The 15815-nt window shown below is 35.8% G+C and overlaps 1 protein-coding gene across 5 annotated transcripts in view; it reads right to left on the bottom strand.

The window, feature by feature from the left end:
* TASOR (transcription activation suppressor) overlaps positions 1-13855 on the bottom strand; it is a 53469-nt gene extending 39614 nt beyond the window's left edge. For all 5 annotated transcript variants that reach the window (XM_045991159.1, XM_045991157.1, XM_045991156.1 and 2 more), the window contains exons 1-6: positions 13272-13855; positions 5392-5537; positions 3877-3969; positions 3141-3213; positions 2605-2696; positions 2003-2164 (exon numbers count right to left, since the gene is read on the bottom strand). In XM_045991159.1, the coding sequence (XP_045847115.1) occupies positions 2003-2164; positions 2605-2696; positions 3141-3213; positions 3877-3969; positions 5392-5537; positions 13272-13602 (897 nt within the window). In that variant the 5' untranslated portion in view covers positions 13603-13855. The remainder of the gene's footprint in view (positions 1-2002; positions 2165-2604; positions 2697-3140; positions 3214-3876; positions 3970-5391; positions 5538-13271) is intronic.
* Between the last annotated feature and the right edge of the window lie 1960 nt (positions 13856-15815).

Consider the following 15815-nt stretch of genomic DNA (forward strand, 5'->3'; position numbering starts at 1 on the left):
CCCAAGTCAGCCCAGAAAAGTCTATTTGATGCAAAAAAGTAAAATGCTAAGGACACATTCTCAACCAAATCTAGCATTTTGTTCATTTTTTTTTTTTTAAGATTTTATTTATTTATTTGAGTGAGAGAATAAGCAAGAGAGAAAGCACAAGCTGGGTAGGTGGAAGAGGCAAAGGGAGAAGCAGATTCCCTGCTAATAAGCAAGGAACGTGATGGGGGGTTTGATCCAAGACCTGAGCCAAGACAGACATGAGCCACCCAGGCACCCCTGTTCATTATTTCAAAAGAAAAACATATTCTTGGTTCCAACTACAGACCAAGCAGCAAAGAGGAGGTGGAAGAGATTATGAACACAGGTGACAAAGGCAGCTAATTCTCTTCTTACTACCCATCTACTTCTCCCCTACACCTATTCACAATATTCATTAGGGTTTTGTGACTTGCAGACTAGTGATTTTCATTAAAAAAAAAAAAAAGTCCTAGTTTACAAACAAAGCATTGTCCTTCAAAGTCCATTCCCTTGGAAACTACTGATTTCAATAATGTTGTTGCTGCTCTAAAAATGCCTGAAAATTTTTTGGAAACATTAAGCTAGTTTACAAGTTCTGTTAGAAAAAAACATATTTAAAAGCTACTGCATTCTGCAACTACTGTCCAAAAAGTAAAACAAAATGAGCCAGCCCAGATGACTCTGATGAATATAATTTTTGCTAAAAGCCCCCAACAATATGTCTTGCCCATTCAGTCTTCGAAAAGAGTAAATTATACTTCAATTAAAAAAAGTTTCACTTACAACTGAGTGTTTAAAAAGAAAAGAAGAACAAATTTTATTTTACATAAATAAAGTGAAGATTAAAGGAAGAAAAAAAAGAACATCTCCAGAGGTGTTAGTATACCACTCCTTTCCCCATACAATTCATCTGGCTATACACATTTTTTACACATTTGTTAAAAAAAAATAACATTCATTACTTTATACGGTAGCCTCTCCCATACATGCAGTTTCACCTTCCAGTTTCAGCTTCTGTGGTCAACCATAGTCCAGAAGCAGATGTTCCTCCTTCTGACAAACAGTCAGGAGGTCAATAGTAGCCTAACACTATGTCTAGTGCTTACTGCCTGTATCATTCACCACACTTCATCTCACTCACCACGTAGGCATTTTATCATCTCACATCATCACAAGGGTGAATATAGCACAATGAGATTTTTAGAGAGAGAGAGACCACAGTAATTTTGTAGTCTAACTGTTCTAATTTATTATTATTGTGATTAATCTCTTACTGTGCACTAATTTATAAAGTAAACTTTATGATAAGTATGCAGGCATAGGAAAAACATAATATATACAGAGTTCAGTACTATCCAGTGTCAGGCATCCACCAGGGGGCTTCAGAAGGTATCCTTGAGGATACGGGCAGGGGGAGGACTACTGTAGTCCAAAATCATATAAAAATATAATGACTATAATTTGGCAAATACACACTTTTTTACTGTATATCAATTATATCTGAATAAAGCATAAAATTTAATTTTAAGTTTGCATTTTAGAAAAATGTAAATTAAAATAAGTAACACCTATCAAATCAATAGTATAAAATTACATGAATTAAGGTAATTCAAGGGGCTTCAACTTGACCCCTTGAATTTTTAAGGGGATTTTATTAGGCAGATCTTTCTAGGCCAGAATTTAGGCCAAGAGAAGCCAAGCCTTCAAAATGAAATGAGGTGTGTTGAGGACAGCAATCATACAAAATGCCAAGTTGGAAGAAGTAGACTAAGGAATCTCAATATTACTCTGTAAGTCTACGGAGCCATAGCATGTTTCTGAGCTGTTTTGAAAACACTGAACAAAGAGCAATGAGAGACACTCTGGTAGTATTATATAGAAACCAGAGGTTAGACTGATGTGGTGGCAGAAGGTACAGAAAAGGAAACGATTTAAAGGATTTGGTGACAAACAGATATGAAGTCATAACACTGAAATGAAACCAGTTACCTACCTGAGTCAGCTCATAGGCTCTGTAAGCCAAAAGTGATGTAATTCTATTGGCATTCTTTGACACATGACATTCATGCTTTGGTGTTGGGTCCAAAGCACTTTTATTTAACATAGATTCCAAACTTTTTACACCCATGGGGTCGTATATACTCTTTATTTTACCCTAAAATAGACAAAACCTTTTAAGTAGACCTAAACTTAATTATTGACTATATATGTAACATTATAAAACATAGATCACCTATGACAACAGTTCTTTCCTTTAATACCTGGTAACACTCAACACCTTTTATCAATGTTGAAGCAGTAAAAAAGACGGCCATGAAAAAAAAGTGCTGTTTGAATTTGCTTAACAAGGAAATAAAAATTTTATTTACAACACCATTCACTAGCCTAAATGACATTACCAACATATTACTCTTTTCATTCTTTTCTTTGGAAGGGAAATCAAATAGATCAAAGATGGCAAACCACTCTCAAAAATATATACTAAACTAAGCAAGCTGTGAATCTAATTTAATCAAACTCCTACTAAACACAGGGCCAACTAAAATCCAAATCAAGTGTTGTCCTTGATATATAAAATGTAAATGTTGAAATTACCTTCATTATTTTAAAAATAACAACATCGCCCACTGCCCCAGCTTCCAAAGGATTAGCTTGTAATAAATCAGCATACCTAGAAAGATAGATACCTAGCAAAGAGGGAAAAATTAAAGAATTTGAATAAGGGCACAAAAACACATACACACACACAAATTCCGGTTTTAACCTAATGATGAAAGATAAAAGGTAAGACATATTTTAAAAAAATGACAGTAAAGATAGCTGATATTAACGAAGACAGAAAAAGCAAAAACAAAAAGAACCAGAAAAATGAAACTAACCAAATTTCTCAAAATCACCAGGACTAGACTGACTTTAAGAAAAAAAAAAAGAGGTAATTTTTGATCAATTTGAAGTATGCAAAATCACAAACAAAGGGCAAAACTAGTTTTACATTATAGAACCTGAAACTATACTCTTCTAGGAACACAACAAGGCATACATGAATTTAATTTTCAGGAATGCAGCAAAATTAAATAATGTATGTTCAAGTGGCAACTTAACAGTAGATAAATGGGAAAAAAAAAGATTACCCATGGAAGGACTGCCAAGAATTGTTATTTTGGACTGGCCCACCTGTAATCCTTTTTCACATATGCTTTGGACCTAAATAAACAAAACAGTTCATCTCACCATCATTTCATTAAAAACATGAAAAGATAATTTGTAAACTTGCTCTAAATAAAACCCAAGCTTCTAAAACTATGTAGGTTCTACATTAAGGAATTTTATATATATGACACTTTGTAACTAAATATCAATGTGAAACTGGTTTATGCTTCCAATGCAACCATAGCTGGAATCCATTTTTGTTTATACTAGGTGTGACAGATAGTCAAAATTCATGCCACTCACATATATAAACTTCCCCTTTTAGAGAGAATTAGGACTGGCAAAATTTTTAAATAAAAATTCCACCTAAACATCTTCAATTGAAGGAGAAAACAATGGTTCCCAGCACATATAACAATATAGAAGATAATCTATTTTAATAAAGGGAAGTTTATTCATTATCAAGCACATCCTAAGGAAAGAAAACAAGTTTGGTCAGAGCATTTGAAAAGCAAATTTGAAGCAAAAGCACATTTGAAAAGCAAATCACATGACAATGAACTACCTTGCCCTACTAAATAATTTCTTCCATTTACACATCATATCATTTATACTAACTTAAAAAATACCAGTTTATAATTATCAAGTGTATTCTTACATTGCAAAACTAGTAACTTACAATGGAGACATCTTTAAATCGTTTAAAAGTTCACTCACCTGGTATCGATCAACCATAAGAAATGCATAGGATTCTGAAAGTTCTTTATCTAAACGACCATCAAACTTCAGTTCTCTTCGCTTTTCTGTGAACTAAACAAAATTAAATCTATAACAACTCCTTAGTATGTGATTATGTCTTTCAAGCTAAGAGCTTCAGTAATTTTATTCCTATGAAATCCGAAATATAACCAAAGTAGAAATTGTGTTTTCTCTCCCTGTGATTTCTGTGCTTCAATTTTTTTCCTCATTCTAACTAGCTCTTTACCTCATAATAACCAAATAAGCATCTAATGTTTATCAATTTTAACTAAATTTCTATTAAAATCTTACCACATTCCAAATCTCCCACAAATTTTTAAGTTCATGTTTTAGTTACCTTTGGATCTCTCAGTTTACTTAACATGATGAACTGCATACAGTAGGTGATTTAATAAATCTCTGCTGAATGACCAACTTTTGGACTATAAACTCAATTAGAACATGGAAAAGGTTTCACTTCTTTATAACTATAGCCTCAATGCCAACTATGTAAGACAAGCTCCATACATTTTGCCAGGATAAAAAAAGCGACTTTGTCTAAGTATAACTAAACTGCAAGTCACCCAAAACTGACTTTGACTTTTAGATACAAGCAAATAGATACATATTCAAACTATGGAGCTCACATCTAACAGATTTATATGCAGTATTTAGGCTATTACTGATGTTCAGTAACATGATTAATCTATCATTAGAGTAAATTTTCATATAAAATTAATTAAAATTAATAAATAACCCCTATCATACCATGAAACCACAACAAACTATCAAGGTTTTAATTTTCTTGGGGAGCCAGTAACTTCACGGATTCCCTCAAAACTCAATTCTGGTAGCACTGGGTTAACCAACACACAAAAGTACAGAATTAATAGTATTTCATGTGCATTAGGAAACAATAAACACATAAAGTATTGCTAAACATCTCATTTATATTACCTCAGAATTATACATTCTGGCTTTTCCTAAAAATATTCTAAATTTGTACATGAAACTTAATACTTTGTTTATACTTTTCCACTAAGAATTTCTATTAGTGATATTAAGAGAATTCTACTACTAGTCAGTAATTGGGGAAAAAGGTTAAGCATATCTTAAAAAAAATACACATTTGATTTCACTAATTATCTTCCAATTGAGACATAATACAGATTATAAATTTCATTTAATAAGCACTTAAAAGAGCAAAGGGCCTTATAAATTTATAATTAAGCAGTAAGTAATAGTAAGCTATTCCTATGCTTAAGATTAATTTTTAATAAGTTATTTTACATAATTGAACATTAATTTATCCAAACAGATAAATAGTGATACATCAATATTTAGAAGAAAATAGATGTCATTTAAAACTTGTTCTCCTTTCCATAATTTGGCTTTCCTAAGAATAAGCATTTTTAAAGAAAAGGAACATAAACCAACTTCCAGGCTATTAATTGGTTCTAAAGAATCTTACAATAAGCACAATTTAAAACATACCTCCTTTTCCAAAAGTTCATTATGTATCAAGCAAGCACGTTTGTAGTTAAAATTTGTTACCGAGGTTGGTTCAAGGTAAGATGAATGGAGAATATTTAGAACATCTTCAAATTCTCGAGAGCCTGGAGTTAATGGCTGAAAAAGTGCTAAAACAACAAAAAAATTAATTTTAACATTATTCCATCTTAAATGTAGTCTCTTAAATTTTGTGGTTTTAATATAACTTTTAAGAGAAGTTGAAAAAACAGCACCAAAGTTTTCTTATTTTGTGATATTCAAAAGAGATACTTATTAATTCACTGAAGGAAAATTACAGTTGTCTACATTGACTGGTTTCTTCAGCAATGAGCACCTGTTATTACAGATGAAGACGAGGTTACAGTTTTGCAAACCTTAAGAATGCTACATTAGGCAAGCTAAATTGCTTTAAACTCTCACAAGAAAGAACCTGTACATATTCTCAACTTGTCTCCACTTCTATCTTATGTTACACTGAAACAGTATGTCTAGGACCATTTATTTCAGCAAACTAAATGTTTACAGCATAAATGAATGCATAAAAACATTTAAGACACTTAGGTGTCCATAAAATTATTCTATTTTGTTTTTAGAACTAAAGTTAGAATAAAATATGCTAGATCCATTGGCTTCTTGTATTACCAACAAAGTAGTAGAACATTTTTTAATGAAAACGTAGTAAAACAGAAAGATGTAGAGCTTTGGAGTCAAGCCTGGACACAAATATCAAATCTAGCATTTATTAGCTTTGTGGGAGAGCCTGGGTTATCAACCAAAAATAAGCTCAGTTCTCTCATCTGTAAAGAACCCTAGTCATCCTAATAACCACTAAATTCTACATTCCACACATGAGACAACACATGGAAAAACCTCTAAGCACAGCATCCAGTATAAGGACAATAAAATTGTTTATTCTCTCCCTCCTAAAACTATTCCACACCCCCACTTAATTTTTAAAATAATTAAAGTCAAATATCCAATTTGTTCGATTACTGGTCTAGTAACTTCAAATTTCCACTTCTTGCACGAAACAGTTTCACTTACTAATAAATATCAAAAGTCTAAACATATAAATGCTCCCCAAGCCAAAAAAGGAACCACTTATATTTCACTGTATATAGAAGTATCCATAGAACTTACACAATACTATATTTACCAACTTCTTTTGAGCTACTATTTCTCAACAGTCAATAAATGTCAGTCAAAATACTTTAAGTCTCCTACTAAAAACAGTGTTCTGCTTATACATATTCTTAAAGATACTAGAGAGAGCTAATAAACTGTTTACTATTTTTATATATAGCATTAAGCTTTAAAGGACATGAGGTCAAATGACCTATCCATACATCCATTTACCACACTGCGTATATATTACAAAAGTGTCTGTAAAAATGTAACATTCAATAACAAAATGTATATACACAGTTCCTACTACTTTGGGATCCCATGCTAAAGCAAAGATAAAGCCAACGTACTTATGATGCAAGAGACACTAACTAGGGATAAGAAGGGGGGAAAAATCACTCAAAAGAACATACTACTAAATATAAAAATATGTCCTAAATTCAAATTTGTAGATGAATATACTCAATAATCTCTTGATTGTTAAGTTCCACAGGATGAAGAACTGTATCTGCTTTGTTCCTTATTCTATCATATGCCAATAGCTAGAACTGTGAGCACTGGTCCCCAAGTAAGTTGAATTAAAATTAAGTAAGTTAGTAAATAAAAACTTTGTCAAAGATTTTTTTAAAAACTGAATACAAATATTCTACAACTACCAAAGTATCACTGCTATCATCTTAAGTCTTACAAAGTCAACAATTCAGTAATATGTAAAACAAAATGAAAGCTTAAGAGAAGAAGAAATACAGCCTCATTCAAATCTGGTTTACAGAATGTGGTAGAAAAAAACATCTTTGTGACTGTTCCCAACTAAGTTGGGAAAAACTTGGCAACGACAACAGCATGTGGAATAGTCTTTATAGGCTTTCACATCCAAAATGAGTTAAGTATGATTTTAAAAATTGGGTTTTATGCAGGTCTGATTTTTGTGTTTAACAAAGTGACTTCAGACATCTAAAATGCTCCCCCCTAAAGTACCATATGGCTTTAAACTTCTATGAAATTTTACATGCTTACATAAATTATTTTACTTTGTTAAGCTGTCCCAATACTACTTCCACCATTGATCTAATCATAAATGAAAAAATTAAATTATATAAACATATAGAAATTAACATTCCAATTCTCAGAGAAGTACTAAACAGTTGTTTTATTCTAAGGTATGTCCTATAGTCATGTCAAATGTACTCAAGTGGACTGATGGGCGGGGGAAACTGTAGATGAAAAGAGAAAAAAAAACGCCTATGTCCTAAATATTTTATATTTTAAACGACTCTGTTGGCTTTACTACCTAGGCCAGTTATAATTTTCCCCCCTCCCAGTTATCATTCTACAAAAATAATGTTGTACCTATTTTTAAGGATTTCAAGTCAATGTGCTGATAATAACTAGAAATTTAACAAGTGTATGATCTGAATGTACATTCCCTCATGGCCTATTTTATACTTAATAATCCTCAACACTGAACATCCTTTGGTCACTTCTCTTAAAAAAAACACATATGTATCATAATCTTAATTATGGGTCATTATCTGAGGCAGTAGTAAACAACCCTGCAATTATCCCAATGGGGAAAAGAACATTTTATACAGTAATTATTTCACTTAAAGTATCCAATATATTTTTCTCTGGATTCTGACAATTACTGAGTCTAATCACTAGCAGGTCATTAATACTATGCAGATACTATACTAAGTGCTATACATGCATTATCTCATTTAATCATTAAAAACCATCCTATGAAGTTCAATTATACCCATTTCACAAATGAACCTAACAGCTAACAGCTAACATGGCCCAAGGTTACATAGTTAATGAATTAACAGGGCAGGTAGGATGAAAATTCAGGCTGCCTAGCTCCAAATCTCGTATCCTGAGGTCTAAGTAACAGTAAAGATTTATGTATATATATACAAGAGCTTAAACTAATTACAGAGCTGGAAAAATTAAATGTTTCCTCATTTTAGATCAAGAAATCATATAGAACACTTAGACACAAGAAATTAGGTGTGAAAGGAAAAGAACTTGACGTCCAGGATTATGCTTTCTACCTCATGTGTCTTCTGTCAAATCTCTTTACTCATTTCAATACATTTAACAGGACCAAAAGTCATCACACTTTCTTTTTTGGTTTATAAAGGTTAACGAAAGTAACAATAGTTCTTCACACATTGAGAAACATATTGCTTATTTACAGGATTTCTATCAAATACATGTCAGACACATGGGTAATGAGTTGACTTACATAATTCATAAGCCTTCCTTAATGACAAAATTGATTATAGATGTTTTATGGGACTCAAAAGCAGATTTAGAAAGACATCAGGAAATTATAATTCAGACAAGGAAAATGACTGTATCACAGAATTAGAACCAGAATCCAGGTCTCCTGACTTCATATTATCCATAATATCACTATTTTTTTTTAAACTGGTAGCATACAAAACATACTGAATTTAATGTTATATTTAAGCAGTTGGAATGGACATAAAATTTAGGTCACGAAACAGCTTGGTTCCTCAGTCAAAGGAACATTTCTTCCAATTACTTTTACCAATTTACTTAGTTCAAAGCCATGCATTAAGATGTGCATATGTTAAAAAAAATCATATATACATATATGTAAAAACAAGCTAACTTTTAAAATAGAAGACCACTGTTACTAAAACATACAAATAAAACAATGTGAACTACACATTCCAACCTAAAGTAATTCATGGAAGAAAAGGAAACAGCCAAAAGTGGGCTCTGGATCATGTGTGTTCTGTAATTCTTTCAATCTATCTCTCTACTGGTATTGATTAAAATACAACAAATATCCATGTTCTTCCCAGTAACTTACTTGAAAGGTTTTAAAAATCATTTTTCTTCAGTCTAATAAAATTGCTAGACATAGTATCTTTGGAATGGAGGTTTTATCTCTAATCAGGATTGAACATAATGGGGTGCCTGGATGCCTCAGGTAATGATCCTGGGGTTGAGGGATCAACTCTAGCATATGGCTCCCTGCTCAGTAGAAGTCTGCTTTGCCCTCTCCCTCTGCCCCTCCCTTACCCTCTGGTGCTCTAATTAATTAGAAAATCTTCAAATACATATACACATACATACATACATTTTAAAATAGCGCAGAAAGGAAAATAGAGACAAGTACAAATATGAAACTGTTGACTTTTTCTGGCTTGGGGAATAAGTCAAAGAAAATTTTACTTCTATTACTTAGAACGTATACACACCAATCAAATGTTTTATATGGGTGACTAGAATCTACCTATACTTCCCTGCTTATTTCTATATAGGGAAATCTATTAGTACTTAGAATCCAAACATCCATATACAACTACTAACACCATGCAAATATCCTTAAAGGAGATTTTGCCCCAAAATCGTCAAAAAGACATCTGCAAATTTTGTGGGAAAAGATGGGTACTGGGGAGGAGAACGAGCCATTAATTCTGCTAGACTAGACCAGTATGGATGAGGGTACATGAGTAGTCAGTCTTGTGCCCCACAGAAAACATTAACCAATAAAACACTTTCCAGAGAGTGAATCATCACTATTTCATTCCCCAAAAACCGTGGAAGGAAAAATTATATCAAATTATCAATTTTAACTTGCTTTTAATGACTTATAGTATTATTAGATTTTAAAGTAAAAAAAAAGGCAAGAGTGAAATATCTACTGACAAAATGCAATTGTACAATTCGGTTAAACGTCGTAACAGTGGCTCTTTACACTACAGAAAATAGCCCAGCCAATAAACACCACAATATATATCAAAGAGTAAATTTTACTCTTTCAGTCAATAGTTACATCACTTAATCTGTCACTACTGATTAAATGTGTTAATTTAATAATGAACATAATTTCTGAATCTTAAAATATCCCAGAGATGAAGATATACTAAATATTTCTAAACAGAGGTTAAAACTTTTTTTAATAGATCAGATCAAAAGCTAACAAAAACACTTGTATCACAAAAAAAGACGACGATACAGTTTGAGTAGTGGTAAGTACTATACACTTAAGTTCAAATTCCAACTCTACCTTTCACTAGCTGTATGACTTTGAGCCAGTTGACTTTTCATTACTTTGGTTTCCTCATCTGTAAAATGGGAATAATATCTACTATGCAGAATTGTTGAGATTTAGTTAGTATGTACAAATTGCTTTAAACAACGCCTACAACTTACTAATAAGTACTATAAAGTGTTTGCCAATATTATTAATTAGAACGGAGGTATTCTGGATGTTATGCTATTGCCAAGACCAAAAAAAAAAAAAAAGAGCGAGTTATACTCACACAGTACTTAAGGTATCAAAAATAATCAAGTCATAATGTTAAATTTCACTGGAAAAGCATAGTTACAAGCATAGGTCTGCCATATTAAAATATAAATGCAAAAGAATCTTTGATGCTGAAAGGTTCAGAAGTATCTACTGAAAATGATCTAATATTCATAAGAGACTCACATGACAACTAAAATCTAGCCAAATCTGGTACACAGTGATACCTTTCAGGAGGTGATTTGGGGATGCAGTATGAAACTAGCAGCACCTGCTGTACTATTTCTGATAAAGCATTTTTTTAATGATGGGAAAGTTCAATTTTCCTATTAAAATCTATCACCAAGCACTATCTACTTTCAGCTTGGACAGGATAAAGTTCATGGTGGTAAAATAGCTGCTTATTTAACTTTTAAAATCTCTAATTAAGATGTTATTGCATCATTTGAACAGCTGCTTACTGCATAAATTATTTTCACTAAACATGAAAAAAGTCTAGTGTGTTTTATAACCTCCATGACAAGACAAAGGTTGACAACCTTTTGCTTCTAAGTGAAAACAGAAAACAAATTTTCCCCAAGGAGCATCAGACTCAGGGGAGAAAATTAGGTTTTAGATTTCCTAATTCCTCAATTATATTCACTTTTAGTGTGCTCAAATAAAGCCTATTTTACAGCAACCTCTGGATTTACCTAATTCAAAAAACCACATGCAAACACAATGCCTTTCAACATTTCCTGGTGACTTCTCTCATCTCAAACCAAACTAAGGATTTCTAAAACATTCTGGTCCTTTCAAAAGTTAAGAGTAAATCCATGATTTAAGATGTACCATAAACCATACTCTTGGGCACTTAGAAGAGAAAAAAATTAAAAGACAAAAAAAATGGACTTCAAAGTTTTATTAAGCTAAGAACAAGAAAAAAAGCTCAATCTCCTACCTCCTTAACAGAGCCCACCTGAATGTACTTTCAACCTATTCTCTGCCAATTGGTAATTTAGGTTGAGCATCTCCATTTCCTCATATAGACTCTACCATTCATCTTAACTAAATAAACCAAAGAATTGACAGCCCTGACCTTTACAAGTATCCTCCTGAACTCTAAAATACATTAATTCACTTAAAAGATATTTCTAGAAACATTCCTCATGCTAGTGGACAAAGGTAACTTCATTTTCGTCAACATTGTTCCTCACACCAAGGATTTTCTTGGCTTTGTCACAGAAATAGAAATTAACAGTTTGACTTTACTTGTATCTTATGGATAATAGGCTCTAACAATCTCAGTTGTGCAACTGGAGATGGGTAAGCAATGGAAAAAGGAAGCTCATGCTTAATTCAAGATTCCAAGTCTTTACACTGAGATTTAATTACAAATTTAAAAGTTTCTGCAAAAAAAAAAAAAATCCTTTTAATTTTCCAAAAAGTGAATCATGAAAAACTGAACCACGCAGTAAAACAAAAAGAAATCTTAAATTGACTAAATCCAGAATATCCTAAATCACTGGATAGTCAAAAAGAGTATAATAGAAAACGGTAATACTAATTTTGATCTCCATTAGAAATGTGTCATAATACAGCACTAAATTTTAAAAAAGGTAAAAGTAGTTCATGTAACTGTTCCTATACTGGTTCCACTATCTAGACTTGCCTTTTTAAAAAACAAACCAAAACCAAAAACAACAACAACAACAAAAAAAACACCGTAAGTTTTCTCGTCTGCAAGATCAAGTTGGTGACTCTTGGGCATAAGCGAACTTCTATCTTTTTCCACAGGGAAATTACTGCACCAAGAACCTACCTTCCATTCTTCTCAAATACAAGAGAAAACATACTAAAGTTTGGATTTAAAAAGAAATACCTATATAATCTAACGCTTCAAAAACAAGGGGAAAATTCTATATGGAAATGAGGTGTGATGGAAAATACCAGTGTGCATGGATCACATCTAATGGAGATTTCTAAACAAGAGCAGACGCTGACATCGAGCAAATTTCAAGTAGACAGAGCTGAAGAATTTCCAAAGGGAGAAGCACTTGTGGTCCTCTGAATGCAATGGCCTTGGAGAAAGCCCCAGAATCCATGGCCAAGGGCTATTTCCACAGTGAGACTTGTCAGAAGCATCCTTAGGAGGACACACCAGCTTCTGTGCCTTCAGGGGCTGGGAGGGAGGGGCGCCGAGCACCATCTTTCCTCTCTGGGAGCTGCAGCCTTACGGACAAGCTACTTCCAACTTCCACGGGGACAGGGGGAGCAGGGGAGCGTGGTTCCACCGCTTTCCTCTCGCACCAGGCGCAGCAGCTGGGTGGCCGCGGCAGTGAGGGGAGAGGCGGCTGGCGCTGCATGCGTGTTTACGTGTCTCGGATGGGTGTGGGAAGAAGAGACAGAGAGGTTCTAATGAAAAGATGGAGGGGAGAGAGAAAGAAGGGTTGGGGAAGAGGGGAAGCACCACCTTTCTTTTCTCTGCTCTTCCTGGGGATCTGAAAACTCCTCCTAATGGGTCTTTCGGGCTCTTCGGGGCCTTTGAGGAGAGCGGCCGCGCCCGCCTCAGACGAGTCCTGAGGGTGCTCGTGGCTGACGCTCGGGGCGGCCGAGGCCGCAGCGGTTTCCTCAGGCCCGGCGCCGCCGCCGGGCTCTGCGATGCTGAGGCCGCCGCCGCCGCCATTTTGTGGGGAGGACTCAAGCTCCGGAAGCGCCTGCTTCATCTCGTCGTCTCCGCCGCCGCCACTTTCCCAGCTCGCGTCCGTCGGCGGAGAGGCCTCCATCTCCCCAGCAGTCGCCATCGCGCCGGCGTGAGGAGCTCCGGGAAGCTTCTGCCGGCAAGGTCGGCGGGGGTGGGGGGAAGGGGCGGCGGGCCGGCCTCGCCACCGAGCTGCTCTCAGCCCACCCACCCCCTTCCCCCCGTGGCCGCGGGTCGCGGTCCCGACCCAGCAGCCTCTCGGGGGCCCCAAATCTGGCGCCCCAACCCTGCCGCCCGGCCCCAGGAGCCGCTCCTCGCTCGTGCAGTTCTTCTGCCGGCCCCCGCCACTCAACGTGCTCGCGTCGGGGCCGGGAGAGGGCGGGCCCGCCGCGGGCCGCTCCGCCAATGGGGGTGCGGCGCCCGCCTTCGCGTGTGAGGATAGACGGCGCAGGGGGGCGGAGCCTTGTGGCGACCGAGCCCGCCAAAAGGGGCGACGGCAACGCCCTGCTTACCTCGACGCCGCGGACCGCTTCGGGGTGGACAGAGTTTAAGGCGAGCTGCAAATTCTGGGACCACTCCTGGCCAGCGCTGCAGGGGAGGGAGGTGCGCCTGGACGGGTCCCGCGAGCCCAGGCGTCGCCTATCGTAGGAAGATAACCTCTATCTCCGCGAACGAGTTTCCTCCAGCAAAAGAGGACTCAAGCAGTGGATGCCAGAGGAACTCAGCTCTGTGAAATATTCACGTGCATATGTGGGCCAGGAGAGGAGATAAGACAATGGACTACAGCGATAACAACCTGAAAGCCTCTGGGCCCTACCTTTCCCACGGGATCTTGCATCTTTACAATACATTCTCCCCTCCCCCTTTGACCTTCAAGGGTTAGAACCAGTGGCATGCTTCCAGCCCATAGTCAATACCTGGGATCCTTAAATGTGACTTCACAGCCTAGTGTTAACGGAATTTGGTTCTGGGGAACTTAAAGGGGGGGGGGGGGTTGCTGGCTTCTAGACTTTTTTTGTTTGATGTTTTGAGTTTTCCTGTATATATTAAAGAAATCTAGAAGTTTACCGCTACATTAAAAGATACACAGCAGGTGGTCAGTCGCTCTCCCTTAAAACAATTTGTCAAGAGGAAGTCGTTTTAAATACTCGATGCTAACTAAATTGAAACTACTATCATGGGTTATCTTGAGTACAGACAGTATTCACGGGGTGCTTTCTGTATGCTAGGCACTGGACAAAGCAGTATACATACTATAATTTCCATTTAACCCTCACAACAACAGATATCAGGAAGATCTATTATACACAATTTAAGTAAGTGTTGCAAGACATTGAACAATTTAATAAAATCAGAATTTGAAACCAGATCTATTTAACTCCTGCAGAGTACTTGTACTTCACTGCTTTTTCTAAAACTTAATCTTCACAGCAGGACTGTACCTTTAATAAATTTTGTGGATGAAGAAATGAGGATAGATATTTGCTCAGTCTCCAAGCAGCAGGATCAGGATTGAGACCCAGATCTCCATTTTCAAATTCCAGCTGTCTCCCTAGGAGTTGACTGACCAAATCTATATAGTTATAATAAAACCCTGGGCCTTGCCACCTGGGTACTACTTGAAGAGCATTCCCCAAGGGCAACAGGAAAGTCAGATTCCAATGTCCCATATTAAATAACATCTCAGCTAATATGGAAAAGCTAATCAAGCTTGGCCAATCTATTTGCATCAGCTCTGTAAATCATAGAAGAGTGAGTTTCAAATAATCACTCCTTTTATTACATGGTTAACGTAAAAATCTTTTTAAATACTGATGAAAACACTAGGGGCTATGTTGAGACAAAACACTACATTATTTTAAGTTAAAAATAATCTTTTAAATTTGGGGAAAGAGACTTTACTTAATATAAAGAGGCTACAGAAGATCAGAAACTCAGATGTTGAGGTCTCCAGATGGTAACTCTCTTTTTTGTTGGTTCTTTAAAGGCATCCCTACAAACCCATTTTTATAAGATTTAAAGATAAATAAGCCCTAACTGAAGGCTGGTGCCATTACTCAACTAATAGGCTTTGGTCATTTGCTCAGCAAAAGCCAGCTTTACCTGGAAAGTAGAAATCCTTAGGCTATGAATAAGGCAAATACACACAATGTTGGTTGTGTACCTAAAACTTAGGCCAGAGAAACCATTTTTACAGAGATTGAATCTTAAATTTTGTGAGGACAAAATTTTTTCCATTCCAAAACATTTATTTAAAAGTAATTTCAATAAATATATCATTATAGCTTATATGGTAGAAAAAAATCGGGAATCTCT

Source organism: Meles meles, chromosome 20 (assembly GCF_922984935.1).
Source record: "Meles meles chromosome 20, mMelMel3.1 paternal haplotype, whole genome shotgun sequence".
Classification (NCBI taxonomy): domain Eukaryota; kingdom Metazoa; phylum Chordata; class Mammalia; order Carnivora; family Mustelidae; genus Meles; species Meles meles.